The sequence below is a fragment of the Dryobates pubescens genome, chromosome W (genome assembly GCF_014839835.1).
Source record: "Dryobates pubescens isolate bDryPub1 chromosome W, bDryPub1.pri, whole genome shotgun sequence".
NCBI lineage: Eukaryota > Metazoa > Chordata > Aves > Piciformes > Picidae > Dryobates > Dryobates pubescens.
The window spans coordinates 352,116-368,626 of NC_071656.1; the positions used below are offsets into that span (position 1 = coordinate 352,116).

At 44.5% G+C, this 16,511-nt stretch overlaps 1 protein-coding gene across 1 annotated transcript in view; it reads right to left on the reverse strand.

Moving 5' to 3' along the window:
- Positions 1 to 16,511, reverse strand: part of LOC104301319 (nipped-B-like protein) — a 254,016-nt gene that overhangs the window by 121,072 nt on the left and 116,433 nt on the right. The window contains exon 10 of the mRNA XM_054177739.1: positions 7,903 to 9,405. Within this exon, the coding sequence (XP_054033714.1) occupies positions 7,903 to 9,405 (1,503 nt within the window). The remainder of the gene's footprint in view (positions 1 to 7,902; positions 9,406 to 16,511) is intronic.

Sequence of the window (16,511 nt, forward strand, 5' to 3'; positions counted from 1 at the left end):
GTGTATCCCAGACTATAAATAGCATGCTCAGTATAAAGGGGAAAGTTTGCTGAAGTTAAGCTCTTCCTGCTTCTCCCTGTCCCTCGAGGGGTTTGCTTACCATTCTGCTCCTAAGGACTGCTTTCCCATTTTTTGTGACCGCTGTATGTTCACTGGGCTGGGTATCACTTTACATTAGCATTTATATTAGTTTTGCTGTTTGATTAAATTTGTTTTCATTTCAACCCATGGGTTGTCTTTTCCTGATCCCTCCTCCTGGGGAGGTATCACAACGTAACAGATAGTTTAGCCCTGGATATGGTTATATGTAGACAGTGGATTTTTTGGATATTCCTTTAGCAAGCAAAAATTGATTGTTTACCAGATGTGAATTTTAAAAATGCAGGACACGGAGGGTTAAGATGCCTATAGTTCAGTTACGGATGAGGTGTGACAATCTGTGGTGGGTTGAAAATCCCCCCCAACATTCAATTGTCAGACCAGCCCAGTTGGAAGTAAATGCAGATGTATTTACAAGCGAAACTACAACCTGCAATGAAATGCAATGGATACGTACAAAATATACAGTACTTACAATATTTACAGGTACTTACAATTTCTAAACAGCACAAGAACCCCCTGGCCAAAAACCAGAGGAGCTAATAGCTTTCCCTTCCATGCTCCCCTCCTTACCCCCCTGGACACAAAGGGACAAGAGAAAGAGCAGAGAATTGTTTCTTAGTACTCAGCCAAAACAAAGAACATAGCCAAGGTCAACAGGCCAAGCAGAAGCATGTTAGTGTCTCCCAGAGCGAGGAAACAAAAAAGAAGGGAAAGTTAGCTTACATTACCAGTCTTATCACAGTATCACCAAGGTTGGAAGAGACCTCAAAGATCATTGAGTCCAACCTGTCACCACCGACCTCATGACTACACCATGGCACCAAGTGCCACGTCCAATCCCCTTTGCAATCATAAAAATCATTTATCTGGTTCCAAGCAAATCCTTCAACATTATCCTGCACAACATCCTGATCTCCAAGATGGTAAAATATGGTTTTGATGGGTGGCCATTCAGTGGATAAAGAACTGGCTTGATGGCCGCACCCAAAGAGCAGCGGTCAATGGGTCCATGTCCGAGTGGAAGCCAGTGACAAGTGGAGTCACAGTATCACCAAGGTTGGAAGAGACCTCAATTGAGTCCAACCTGTCACCACAGACCTCACGATTAGACCATGGCACCAAGTGCCACGTCCAATCTCCTCTTGAACACCTCCAGGGACGGTGACTCCACCACCTCTCTGGGCAGCCCATTCCAATGACGAATGACTCGCTCAGTGAAGAACTTTCTCCTCACCTCGAGCCTAAACTTCCCCTGGCGCAGCTTGAGACTGTGTCCCCTTGTTCTCGTGTTGGTTACCTGGGAGAAGAGACCAACCCCTTCCTGGCTACAACCACCTTTCAGGTAGTTGTAGAGAGCAATGAGGGTCTCCTCTGACCCTTCTCTTCTCCAGGCTAAACAATCCCAGCTCCCTCAGCCTCTCCTCATAGGGCTTGTGCTCAAGGCCTCTCACCAGCCTTGTTGCCCTTCTCTGGATACGTTCAAGTGTCTCGATGTCCTTCCTAAACTGAGGGGCCCAGAACTGGACACAGTACTCAAGGTGCGGCCTAACCAATGCAGAGTACAGGGGCACAATGACTTCCCTGCTCCTGCTTGCCACACTATTCCTTATGCAGTCCAGGATGCCATTGGCCCTCTTGGCCACCTGGGCACACTGCTGGCTCATGTTTAGGCATCTGTCAATCGGCACCCCCAGGTCCCTGTCTGTTTGGCAGCTCTCCAGCCACTCTGACCCCAGCCTGTAGCTCTGCATGGGGTTGCCGTGGCCAAAGCCCAGCACCTGGCACTTGGACTTGTTGAATGCCATCGTGTTGGACTCCGCCCACCTGCCAGTCAGTGGAGGTCCCTCTGAAGAGCCTTTCTAACACTCTAACTGACCAACATCTGCTCCTAACTTGGTGTCATCTGCAAATTTGCGGATGACTGACTCAATCCCCTCATCCAGATCATCGATGAAGATGTTAAAGAGGATGGGGCCCAGTACTGATCCCTGGGGCACGCCACTGGTGACTGGCCGCCAGCCGGATGTGGCACCATTCACCCCCACTCTCTGGGCTTGGCCCTCCAGCCAGTTCCTAAGCCAGCACAGAGTGCTGCGGTCCAAGCCACGAGCTGACAGCCTCAACAGCAGTTTACTGTGTCAAAGGCCTTGCTGAAGTCCAGGTAGACTACATCCACAGGCCTCCCCACATCCACCAGACGGGTCACCTGATCATAGAAGGAGATCAGGTTGGAGAGGCAGGACCTGCCCTTCCTAAATCCATGTTGGCTGGACCTGAGCCCTTGGCCATCCTTCAGGTGCGCAGTTATTGCCTCCAGGATAATCTGCTCCATCACTTTCCCTTGCACTGAGGTGAGGATGACTGGCCTGTAGTTTCCAGGTTCCTCCATCCAACCCTTCTTGTGGATGGGGATCACATTGGCCAGATTCCAGTCATCTGGGACCTCTCCAGTGAGCCAGGACTGGAGGAAAATGATGGAGAGCGGCTTGGCCAGCTCATCTGCCAGCTCTCTCAGCACCCTAGGATGGATCCCATCCGTTCCCACAGACTTATGAGTGTCCAAGTGGCTCAGCAGGTCCCGAACTAATTCCTCATGGATTACCGGGGCATTACACTGGTCCCCGACCCCATCGCCCAGCTCAGGAGGCCACTCATCCTGAACTCCTGCCTTGCTGTTAAACATTGAGGCAAAGAAGGTGCTCAGGACCTCAGCCTTTTCCTCATCTTCAGTCACAGTGTTCCCCTCCAGGTACAATAACAAGTGGAGGTTGTTCTTGCCCTTCTTTTTAGCATTGATATATTTGTAAAAATGCTTTTTATTGTCTTTGACAGAGGTGTTCAGCTTCACTTCCAACTGGGCCTTTGCCTCTCTAATTTTATTCCTACATAATCTAACCACTTCCTTGAACATACCTCGAGAAGCCTTCCCCTCCTTCCAAAGGTGATAAAGCCTCTTTTTGTCCCTTAAATCCTCCAGGAGCTGCTTGCTCATCCAGGCCCAGAGCCTTCCCCGCCGGCTCGTCTTTTGGCACATGGGAACCGCCAGTTCCTGTGCCTTCAAGAACTCCTGTTTGAAGTAGATCCAACCCTCCTGGACCCTTCGGTTCATGAGGGTTGCTACAATGGGAACTTTACAAATAAGTTTCTTAGAGAGGCTGAAGTTTGCCCTCCAGAAGTCCAAGGTGAAGGTTCTGTTGGTGCTCCTCCCTATCTCCCTGCATATTGAAAACTTCACTATCTCATGTTCACTGCACCCTAGGCAGCCTCCCACCATCACATCTCCCACCAGCCCTTCCCTATTGGAGAACAGCAGGTCAAGCAGAGCCTGTCCCCTGGAAGGCTCACTGAACAGCTGTGTCAGGAAGCAGTCCTCCATTCGCTCCAGGAATCTTCTGGACTGCCTCCTCTCTGCTGAATTAAGTTCCCAGCAGATATCTGGCAGGTTGAAGTCACCCACAAGGACAAGATCTGATGATCTTGAGACAGCCTCCAGTTGTTTGTAGAATAATTCATCAACCTCCTCATCCTGGTTGGGTGGTCTGTAACAGACTCCAACCAGGATGTCAGATTTGTTAGGCTGCCCTCTGATTTTAACCCACAGGCTCTCAATTCCCTCATCTTCCACCTCAAGTTCTGTGGGAGAAAGTGACTCCCTAATATACAAAGCCACCCCTCCTCCTCTTCTCCCTCGCCTATCCCTCCTAAAGAGCCTGTAGCCCCCCAGTGTAGCACTCCAATCGTGCGTGTTGTCCCACCATGTTTCTGAGATGGCGACTATATCATAGTCGCCCTGGTGGACCAGGACCTCCAGCTCCTCTTGCTTATTGCCCAGGCTGCGTGCATTGGTGTACATGCACTGCAGCTGGGCTCCCGACCTCTCAATTGACCCTAATTTGTGCCCTACTCTTTTCTCTGCAGAGGGACCAATTTCCTCACCCACCCCCTTCAGACCTAGTTTAAAGCTCTCCTAATGAGCCCTGCCAACTGTAGGTTACCAGGAAGCTGGGGGGAAAAAAGTTAAACTAGAAATACATGGTAAAAATCTGAAATTCAAAGACTTTCTCCAAAATCTACCTGGATGAACACCCAAAACTTGATTTATAAGACAAACATAATTACAAAGGACACAGTCTCAAGCTGCGCCAGGGGAAGTTTAGGCTCAGGGTGAGGAGGAAGTTCTTCACAGAAAGAGTAATTGGCCATTGGAATGTGCTGCCCAAGGAGGTGGTGGAGTCACCATCCTTGGAGATGTTCAAAAAAGTATTGGATGTGGCACTTGAAGCCATGGTTTAGTTAGTCATGAGGTGTTAGATAATAGGTTGGACTTGATGATCTCTGAGGTCTTTTCCAACCTTATTGATGCTATGATACAACATTATTCTTTCCAAGAAACCTATTTCTAGTATCACTATAAGAAACATATTCTAGATGCAATAGTAAAGATTGAACACCCACACCACCACCACCACCACCACCACCCACCCCCCCCCCCCCAGGAAAAAATGCCCACGTTATTTCAGAATATGCAAGAAATATGTTACCATGTGCTCCAAACCCCCCTTCCCCCATCTCCATCAGCACAGGTTTGAATGGGGAAAGACAAAGGCACCAAATTGCCTTCCCAGGTGTGAGATTGCCTTCCCCCCTTCCCCTTCACCTGGGGACAGGTAAATGGTGCTGGGGCAGAGGTCCCTCACAGGTACTTACTGGTGGGGAAGGACTGCTGGGTTTGGGAGCTATGATTAAGTGGGGTGCTTCATGCCCATTATACATTGGCCTTGGACACTTTGTCTAGAAACGCCTTAAATAGAGTGGCCAGAAAGCGATTGGGGTTCCTGCTTTCACTCCTGCTCTCACTCTCACCCCTGCTCTCTCACTCTTGCCTTCATCTTGCTCGCTCCACTCAGATCTGGCTTGTCCCAGACCTGTCTGCCTGGGATCCTGCTCTCTGCCTGCCATGGAGTGACCCTGCCTGCCATGGAGTCACAGCTTTCTTGCACTGTCAGTGCTGATGCTCACGAGTTTTGCCTCGTAGCAGCCGTGTCTACAGACACTTGGATTCTGGCAGGTCCTTTTCCTTTGGATTGTACCGCATCATCCACAAATTGGATTATAAAACCTTAAGTTCCTGGAGCCTGCCACCAACAAGAGAACTAGGGACCGACGCCAAATTCCTGCCCCATCTTCGTGAGTACAACCTGGCATTCTCATCTACTTTCACAAGGTTCCTGGCTTGCCTCCAATTATAAGGGTGGTGAAGCTATTTTGTGGTTTAGAACAAATAGAACAAAACCAGGTTGGAAGAGACCTTCAAGATCATCATGTCCAACCTATCATCCAACACCACCTAATCAGCTAAACCATGCAACCAAGCATCCTGTCAAGCCTCGCCCTGAACACCCCCAGCGACTGCGACCCCACCACCTCCTCAGGCAGCCCATTCCAATGGGCAATCACTCTCTCTGTGTAAAACTTCCTCCTAACCTCCAGCTTAAACCTCCCCTGACGCAGCCTGAGACTGTGTCCTCTTGTTCTGGTACTGGTTGCCTGGGAGAAGAGACCAACCTCTGCCTGACTACAACCCCCCTTCAGGTAGTTGTAGAGAGCAATAAGGTCACCCCTGAACCTCCTCTTCTCCAGGCTGAGCAACCCCAGCTCCCTCAGTCTCTCCTCATAGGGCTTATGCTCCAAGCCCCTCACCAACCTTGTTGCCCTTCTCTGGACACGCTCCAGCAAGTCAACATCCTTCCTAAACTGAGGGGCCCAGAACTGGACACAGTACTCGAGGTGCGGCCTAACCAGTGCATTGTACAGGGGCACAATGACCTCCCTGCTCCTGTTTAGCCTTTTCCATTTTCTGAATTCTCTAAATTATACTGAAGCTGCCCAAAATCATCCTGGTAGAATTCACGACTGAATAGAACCTGTAAATAATAAGTTTTATTCCTAATTTTGGGGTGGGGCTTTCAGGAAAAATAAAGATAACTATTTTTTTGTAATTTCCACCTCATTAATTCAACCCCTATCAAATCAATATATGACTTCAGAAAATGCAAAATACACAAAAATATTGCAGAAAAGTTATAAACCTGACTTGCTCATGTGTGACAACTATGCTAGTCATGCCAATCAGGTAAGAGTCATTAAAACCTTTATGCATTAGTAAAATATAGTATATAAATAACCACATACAATACAGACAAAAAAAAAGTCTATTTCAGAAACATTTTAGAAAGCATACATGCACTGTATATGGCTCTGAGGACTCTAAAAATTTCTAATTTTCTGCACATAGAACTGTGTGAATTCAAAGTCTATCCTTGAGACTAGAGCTGAATTAATCCAGATAGATTTCAGTATTCTACATCAAGAATATGGTTTATCTGAAATCTTTAGACTAAATTGACAAGGATGTCATAATTTTATGTTCAACTCTAAATATCTATTATTGTCAGAAATTGAATTTTTACCTGTTCTGAATCTCAGAAAAGGAAAAGGGAAAATGTTCATATTTCCAGGATAAAGAGAAAGTATTTAACAAGGAGGCTAATATTTTACACATAAGTAATACTCATCCTGAATTATTAAATCTTTAAGACTCAATACAATCAGGTTAGTAGACAGAGAACAGCACAATAAATTCATTATACAGATTCATTATACAGATGTCAACTCTGTACACATGCACATCAACAGAGTTATATATTCACAAAGTTGTTTTCTAAGTCATTTCTTATTGGATCAACTTTGTAAGAAAACATTTTTACCTCAAATTCATGAGCAATGATATACCTGGTACTGCATTCATAAATAATCCTGTATACAGCTGAAATTCTTTCCCCTGCCACTTTGTCTAATTTTGAGAGATGACAGCTCTATGAACATAACTATGTAAGAAATTTAAATGCTTTAAATGCTAAACACGTAAAAGGAAACTATCACCAGTTATTAACATTTATTTCACTATGTGAATTGATCTACTTTAGTCTGAAACCAATGAAGCCAAAATTATATCACCAAGAAAAGCAATTGTATTTTAAGAAATGTTGTATCTGCAGAAAAGACAATCAAATATCAAACCTATGAACTATTCTGAATAATTTTCTGTTCATATTACTAATTTGAAAATGCCAGTTCATTGTTTATCACTTCCTTTCTGCATACACTGGACCACAGAGATGACAATATCTGAATTCTCCTAAAGACAGAACCTTTTTGTAAGCCTATTGTCACAAAGTCTAAAGTATAAAGGCTTCCCAACAGAGTTGCATTTATAGTGTGTGTAAAAGAGGCAAATGGGACTTTGTAATTACCTAATTTCATCATATCAAAATATTCCTTTGAAAAAACATATTTCAATTCCAATTAAAAATACAAAGGAATCTTAGGACTTGTTTACATCGTATTTCCCACCGCTCCAGCTATACTGATTTAGTTATAGCAGTACTAGTCCCTTATATGGGTACACTTAAACTAGTTTAAAACAGTCATATAGCAGTTATGTTTAACTAGATAAATTACCAGATTAAACTAATGTAGCTTAAGTACAGTTGAAGACTATTTAAGTTTTCCCACATTGGAAACTTGCATTGGGGTAAAGAAATAATTTCAATTATACTGTAGCAAGATTTCCAATAACAACAATTTTGTAAGACAAGTTTCACTTTGTTTTCCAAAATCACCATATAACCAAGCGTATAAACTATCAAATATTTGTGTTTAATTTCTAACCAGAAGAGTAACAAAGCTAAATGAACAGGAGTGTACAAGATATAATACAATTAACATTAAAATTCTTACCTTTATTAGGTTTGGATGATTTGTTCTTGTTAGGTTTAAAAGAGCCTCTTGATTTATCTTCTCTATCCTTAATAAATTTCTGCACATCATCCAATGAAAGTTTTTGAAGGACAACTACAGGCTTAGCTCCTTTATTTAGATCTTCAACTAGCCCAATCTTCTCTATTTTGTCCTTCTGTTCACCTTTAAATTCAGTTTTTCTCGACTCCTGAGTGACACTGCCATCTTTATCACGTTTGATTTTTGGAATGACAAAATGTTTCAGTGTGCCAGATCTTGCTCCCAACAAATAACTGGGAAACTCTGCTTTATTGTCAGCATGTGCTTTATTACTATCTACTTTACTCTTATTACCATCTGTCCTTCGTTCATCCTTGCTGTTGGGTGATTTAAAAGCAGGTTTATCAGGTTTTGATTTACTAGAATCTCCTTTACCTTCTTGTTTAATGCGAGGGCTGTCAGATCTTGATTTCTGATCTCCAGAAGAAAACCTTTCCCTTGATTCAGCAGACTCATGCCTGTGTTTCCTTTCAAATTTCTCAACTTTTGAACCATCAGATTTAACACCATGCTTAGAATCATGTTCATTTTTGTTTGAGGATCTCAAATATTCAGGCCTTCTAATCTTGGATGGATCTCCTCTGTATCTTTCTGACTCCTCCCTGTCCTCAGATCTTTGTTTAAGGCTATCATAGTCACACCTCAGTGTATCAGAAACTGAACGTCCATCAGGCCTTTGTTTTGTTAGATCAGACCTACTTTCAGATTTTATCCTTGAAAGATCAGATTTCATATCTAGTTTATGCCTAGATATTTCAGTTTTTTTATCTGACAGTGGTTTACTGGAGTCTCTCCTGTTATCATGTCTATGTTTTGGTGTTTCAGGCCTGCCTTCACTCTTCTGTTTTGGCATTTCAGGCCTCTGCCTTATTTCCTGCTTGCCATTATTTTGTTTACCCTCATTTTGTTTCATCTCCATTTGCCTCCTCTCATTTTGTTTTGATTCTGTCTGTCTGTTCTCATTGTGTTTCACTTCCATATGTCTGCTTTCATGCTTGCTTTCACATTTAGCTTCTATCTGTTTGCTCTCATTGTGTTTACTTTCCAATCCCCTGCTCACATTTTGCTGAAATTCCATTTGTCTTTTTTCATTTTGCTGGACATCTGTCTTTTGGCCCTCAAAGTCTGATGTTTTCGTAAAAATCTCAGGATGGTTTTCAGGTTTAAATTTAAGAACTCCAACAGTGTCTTCTTGGGGAACACACACAAACCCATCATTATACTGCTTAATTTCTTCAGGTTTTCTCATGGTGTCCAAATCCTGAGTTACTGTTGCCTGAGAGTCTGCTCTTCCTGCTTGCTGCAGATCAATACTAACCATCAATGCTGGCCTCACCCCATTTCCTGCAGAACCTGTCTCCTGAGAAGCTGCTCTATTTCCTCCAGTAGTACCTCCAGGTTCCTGTGGTTTGTTTTCCTGTTTTCGCTTCTTCAGAGGCTTATCTGCAAATTAAGAGAAAAATCATAAATGCTATATAGAAACCAGTAAATGTTTAGGCAAAAATGTCTATTCCCCTCCACTCCCACTAATTAATTCTCAGCATGTATGTGCACACGCAACAAAACTCATTGAAGCAAGAATAGAACTTTCCTAACTAATGCTTTTTAATGTATTCACATGCCAATTAGTAAAAACACACTCAAAACATATGAAATTGAAGTACCTGTAAAATTGCCAAGAGAACCATCTAATAAAGCAACTGCAATACATAACAACAACAAAATCGATTTACACTCAAAGCAAGACTTGAGGAATACTACTGTGGTGAAGGGTGTCTATGCCCTGAATTATGCCCCAAATATCACCAAAACTTGTCCCTACATGTTTTGTTCAACCCTGCCACTTCCCCCTCCTTCTGGAGTGGGTACACAGCCAGAGCTGAGTAAACAAAGGGCCAAGTGTAAATAACCCAACCTGCCTTCTTTGGGGTAAACAAGATCACATGCTCACCTTATGGGTTGCATGTGCTTCTTCCAAGTTTGGGCATAATTCTGACCATATGCTTTGCTATTGGCTAATGGTGTTTACCAAGTTTGACTACTGGTTAAATCCAAGCCTCAGATAAATTATAAATATTACCCAAATTTGTAAACAAGTGTGAAGAGGTTATTAATTTATGAATTATGAAATATGAATTATGAAAAAATATTATTTTTATTAATATTATAAAATTGTCAATAACCGATGAATCACCAACTTATATACATGTTCTAGTGCACGTTCGTGAAATATATCCCATAACTGGCTTAGTATTATGATTAGAACTTATTTGAACTAATTACAAACTATTTCTGTATTTATATGCAAGAAGGGTGCAGTTCTGCCGCTTGGCCACTAGATGGCAACTCGGCAGGACGTGCACAGTTTCTAGTCGAGCTGAGACGAAGCTCTGTTCTGTGTGGAGCCGGTTCGAGGCTAGCTCCTCGCAGAGTTAGCTCGCACGAAAGGACGGGCTGGCAGAGCTGGTCCGGAGACGAGCTGGCCCTCAGAGTCGACCCGCACCACAGGGCGGGACGACGATCGCCGGCAGGCATGCCCGGGGGACGCAGCGGCACGCGAGTCTGCAGAGGCGGCCCCGGGAGTCGGCTTGCATGAAAGGGGTGGGCCCGACTTGGTGTCGGCCCGACTCGGCAGGTTCCCGGGCAGCGGCTTCTCGTTCGCTGGGCTTAAAGCAACAGCAGGATACCCGGAGCGGTCCGGGGGTTCAGTGCAGTGTAAGCACGAACACTGTTGAGTAGTCCCTGGAGTTTAACAGGGTTCGGAGCGGCACGTAGCGCTCTTCTCTCCCACTACGGTGGGGTTAAGCGATTGCACAGACGACCTGGCTCGGTCAAGTCCCTTCTTCCCCGGCAACTGGGCAGATCTTACCCTCAGGGGTACGATGGCAACGGGAGTCTCTCTCCCAGTCGGTGTGACTGGCTATGGCGACGCTGGCTCCTCAGCTCAGCGTGGTGTCCTTCCTCTTGTGGAAATAATTCCTCCAGTCACTTCTCACATGCAGATGCTTTGATATGCATGCATGTATGTAACAGAAGCTTAGACAACAATAAACTCAATTGCAGAGGCAGCGGCTCGGACTTAACTCTCAAGCTAGCACAGAGACAGAAATGGAGGAGGAAGGCACTTTACTCACTGGGGTAATACTTATAGAATCTCTTGAGGCTGGAATTGACCAATGGGCATTCTCATAAACAACTAGCCTCCACCAATGGGAAAGCGTGGAGCTAGAATTCTTCCGTATTTGGCGAATGCACGAGCACAGCATGCACTAAATGCGTGCCAGCCTGGCTTTTGTCTTGGCTTTTCTCCTCCTCCTGAAGGAGGGGGAGCTCACCCACATGCTGGGGCAAGATTCAATATCGCGGCATAATGTGCCTCCAGCACAACAAGTTGCTCTTTTGCACTGCTCTGCTTTTGCTTCTGCTATTGTTCTGTGTACATGTTCTGCCTTTGTCTGCAGTCTGGAGAGAAGCCTGCTACCCAGGAAGCACTGTCGTGCCTCAGTTTACCCAGAAGCTAGCAAAGAGTCCTTTGCTTCTCTACAGCTTAGCATCGTATCTGCAGTCCTGCCAGTAGGAAGAAGCTGCCACCGTGTCTTAAAGGGACTGAGACCCCACTGGTAAGCCTAGCCAGCTGGCAAAACTAGCCTGAATCATTCGGCAGTTCTAACGGTGTCTGAGGCGAGCACAAGCCTTCATGTACCCACTTGCAAAGAAAGGACTGCGACTAGAAGCGCCTGTATACAAGCTGCTCAGCCGCAGGAGAGGGAGCTGCCACCTGCTGCTCCACAGCCCTGTGAGTTAAGATCCACACAATTCATAGTACCACCCATGCTCTGCCGGGGCCACCTGTGAGTGCCCCAGGCCGCTCACTCACCTTTTGAGCTGAGCCAGGGGAAAACCATGCTGCTTCTGTGTCGCCCCCCACGCTCCCAAGCCACTCTGGGAGGGGAACTGCTCCCCGCACTGCGTCCTGCAGACGCCGCAGCACTGCCAGCAAAGGAAAGCGCCCAAGAGCCTGCCCAGGTGAACCTGCCTGTCGGCAGAAGTCTACGCCACACCCCCGCAGCAGCGGGAGAAGATTTGCCTCCACCATACCCGGAAGGGTCCGCCCCCCAGAGCCAGCCCGTGAGCCTGGGTGCCAGCCCCCGCTGGCTCCCTTAGCCTCGGCAACCAGCCTCGGTAGCAACCTGCATAGCAACATGTTTAATATCAGTTTTGGTTTTGTTTAAAATCTCCAAACTTTAGCCTGCGTGGTATTGTGATCTATGGTTTATAAGCAGCCTTCCCCGGGAATGCCCGGAGTTATAATTCGCGAGGAAAAATTGATTTAGGCCTCATTAAAAGCTTCTTTAATTGTATGCCCTGACTCTGTCTCTCCTAGCTGTTTAGCAGCCGCCAATCGTCTTGTCAAGTTGCCATCTGGTGGACAAGCTGCAGAATTGCACCCAGTTGTCTTAATTGAATAACAGTTTTGTATTTTTCTAATTTGGTTCAAAAGTGTTATACTGTACATTTATGGGATATTTCCACAACCGTGCTCAAGGATCCACATATATAGATTGATTAAAAGTTATTAATAATTTTATATTCATACATAATAAAATATTTAATGTTCATAATTTAATAACCATAATAACTACCATCACAACTACTATAAAAGATTCTCTTCTGCAGATTCAGTCTGCTTCATTATACATGAACTAAGCAAGAATCTGCAATGATAAAACAGAGGATCTCCTTACTTAGATCAGTGCATCAGTTGGGACTTCACATATACTCTAGCCAGGGAACACATGAACAACAAACAAAAATGATTAAAATAACTTCAACACTCCATGCTTCTCTGTGAAGCAAGGAGTATATAGCTGAAATATACACCATAATACACAGGAATTAGATAGGGGGCTACTTACACACTTAAAAGTTTGAGTATTTTCCCTTTGCAATCATAAAAATCATTTATCTGGTTCCGAGCAAATCCTTCAACATTATCCTGCACAGCATCCTGATCTCCAAGAGGGTAAAATATGGTTTTGATGGATGGCCACTCAGTGGATAAAGAACTGGCTTGATGGCCGCACCCAAAGAGCAGCTGTCAATGGGTCCATGTCCGAGTGGAAGCCAGTGACAAGTGGAGTCACAGTATCACCAAGGTTGGAAGAGACCTCAATCAAGTCCAACCTATCACCACAGACCTCATGACTAGACCATGGCACCAAGTGCCACGTCCAATCCCCTCTTGAACACCTCCAGGGATGGTGACTCCGCCGCCTCCCTGGGCAGCCCATTCCAATGACGAACGACTTGCTCAGTGAAGAACTTTCTCCTCACCTCGAGTCTAAACCTCCCCTGGCACAGCTTGAGACTGTGTCCCCTTGTTCTGGTGCTGGTTGCCTGGGAGAAGAGACCAACCCCTTCCTGGCTACAACCACCTTTCACGTAGTTGTAGAGGGCAATGAGGTCGCCCCTGAGCCTTCTCTTCTCCAGGCTAAACAATCCCAGATCCCTCAGCCTCTCCTCATAGGGCTTGTGCTCAAGAAGGAGATCCGGTTGGAGAGGCAGGACCTGCCCTTCCTAAATCCATGTTGGCTGGACCTGAGCCCTTGGCCATCCTTTAGGTTTGCAGTTTTGCCACCAAGATAATCTGCTACATCATTTTCCCTGGCACTGAGGTCAGGCTGACTGGCCTGTAGTTTCCAGGTTCCTCCATCCGACCCTTCTTGTGGATGGGGACCACATTGGCCAGTTTCCAGTCATTTGGGACCTCACTGGTGAGCCAGGACTGGAGGAAAATGATGTAGAGTGGCTTGGCCAGCTCATCTGCCAGCTGTCTCAGCACCCTAGTGGTCTGGCAATGACCTCTGACAGCTCCTTCAGCACCCATGGGTGCATCTCATCAGGACCCATGGATTTATGAATGTCCAGATGACTTAGCTGTTCCCTAACCCAGTCCTCACCAACCAAGCTAAACTCCTCCTTTGTAATGTCTTCCTCTAGCTCCTTTTAACATTAATATATTTTTTATTCAAAGTATTTGAGGTTTTTAGAAAAGCATGAAAGATCTTGAGATAGAAACCTCAAATTTAAATATTAATTCAGTAGTAGGTTGTCTAGACTTCAGCTAGGACAGGGTTAATTTTCTGAAGAAGCTGGGAGGGGCCACAGCCAGGACAGCTGAATCAGATATCATACCCACTATGTAAGGGAAGGGCTGGTCTGGTGAGGGCACTTGATTTGAGCAAGGTACTGCAGCCAGGGGCAAGACCAGACAGTCCCATGAGGTTTTGCGTTTTGTTGTGTTGTTGGTTATTTTTTTCTCCGATTCTCCTTCAAATCTTGGAGAGGACGGGACACGGCAGATGACACTACATGACTGTGACCGTTTGACGCTGTGTCTTTAAGAAAGGGGCACACTGGCTAAATGTTTATAAAATATTTTGGTATTCTAAACGAATTTCATTGGCCAAGTTAAGGTGGGAGGCGAGGTTAGTCCCAGCGCGGCTGGAACTTTCTCTCAGTCTTCCTTTCTTCGCTGTCCCTCTCGGCTGGATCTGCTTCTGGGCTTCTTGCCAAGAGATAAGAAACTAACTCCCTGTGCATAGGCCTCTGTCTGCTGTATTAACTCCCCTTTCTTCTCATCTTCTACCTCTTTGGGGGAGAAGGGAGGTAGGGGGGTGAAGGGGGCACAGGGGGAAGCCCCCTCTGTTGGGGGTCTGGTTTCTGACTGTGTTTATTTGCTGTATATTCCTGTATATATTGTAAAATCCCTGTATTTGTTGTGTTACATATAATCTGTTTTCTTGTAAAATATACTCTCATTTCTCCGACTGGGTTTAGCCGTGGTCTCTTTCTCAGTGGGGGAGGGAAAGCAGAGCCTTTCCTTTCAAACCACCACAATGACACATGAGTTAAGGCAATGAACTGAAGTTACCAAAATGAAATTTCTCTCTCAACACCTCCACTACCATGGGAAAAAAAGATTGCCCAGAACAGAAATGCCTGGGACATATTTTTCTAGAACTGAAAATTTATAAAACTAAATTTTTAAAACCAGAAATTTCCTGTCATTTCTTGGAGTATCCACAGTCTACTTCAGAACATGAAGTAAACACAGCTCCAGTTAAGTGAACAAAACAGGTTCAGAATATGGACCTCTGCTTGTTTCAAAAGCATTCAAGAGCACCAACTAGTACAGGAAATGTGACTGCTGACAGTGATTAGAAGACAGTATATGTGAAGTTTCATTATTTCTCATTTCTTCAGAAAGGTATCTTGATGTACCTAAGCAGAGGATGGTTCACTTGTTGATGACTTGTGGAAAAAGATAATCCCTTTCTGTATTAACCCATCTGAATCACTCTTTTTCCACTCAGTCTGAGTCTTGATAAAGAATATCTGTATCTATCCACGATATTACACATCCTTTCAAAAGAGATGGTATGTTCTAGCGTTGGCTGACAACTTTTATCTGAAGAGGATTTAGAGGCCATTGTGAGGAAGGCAATGGGAACTGTAAACCTGAAGCTCTTCATGTTCCATGGACTTGTTTATTCTGAGACCATTAAACATCATAGACGTATTAGAATGTAACTTTCAATACTGAGTGCCTTGATCTCCAAAATCTCCAATTATTCCTTTCATTACCAGATACAAACAAATTACTTGCAAAATTAATGTGACCGTTTGAGGCTGTGCCTTTAAGAAACAGACAGTGCGGGGACACTCTGGCTGAATGTTTTTGGTACTAGAACAAAAACACTCTGATATTCTAAATTAATTTCATTGGTGGATGGACAAAATGCAACTTTAAATTGTAGGGCTGTTGGAATTTTTTCTCAGTTTGGGAGTTTGGGTTTCAGCCTGTTCTGCCGTGCCAGCCTGAACTGCTTCTCTCCCTACCTGCTCAGAAAACTAAGCGGAGCTGACTTTGAGATAAACAAACTAATCCTGCATGAGCTTTTGAAGCTTTATAACAATTCTTTTCCTTAATAACTGCCTTTCTCTTTCTCTATAACCCCTTTTTGGGAAAAAAGGGAAGTAGGGGGGGGAGAGAGGGGGTTACAGGGAGGGAAACCCTCCCCGAGGAGGGAATTTTTGTTGTGTTATTTTCCTTTGCTGTATATTTCTGTATATATATTGTAAATACCTGTATATATTTGTGTTATATATAATCTGCTTCCTATATATGCTTGTAAATATAGTCTGCTTTCTCTGACTGAGTTTAGCCATGGTTTCTTACTCTGTGGGGGAGGGAGAGCTAGGCCCTCTCTCAACCTACCACAATTAATCAATACAAAAAGACTTCCTTGATGGAAAATGTAGGAAAAGTAGATAGATGATGGACTCTCGTCCTTCCAACACAGAGAACAAAGATGAAACTGACTTCATTGAAATAGACAAAAAGGATAGAAATATAAAAGCAGAGCTCTGAAAAACACTCAGATATGAAGGCAAATGGTCTATATAATAAAACCTCTCCTTATGCATATCTGATAGATTTTAGGTCAAATCTGCCAGATCTTTGCACTAAGAATTCCTTTTTCAAA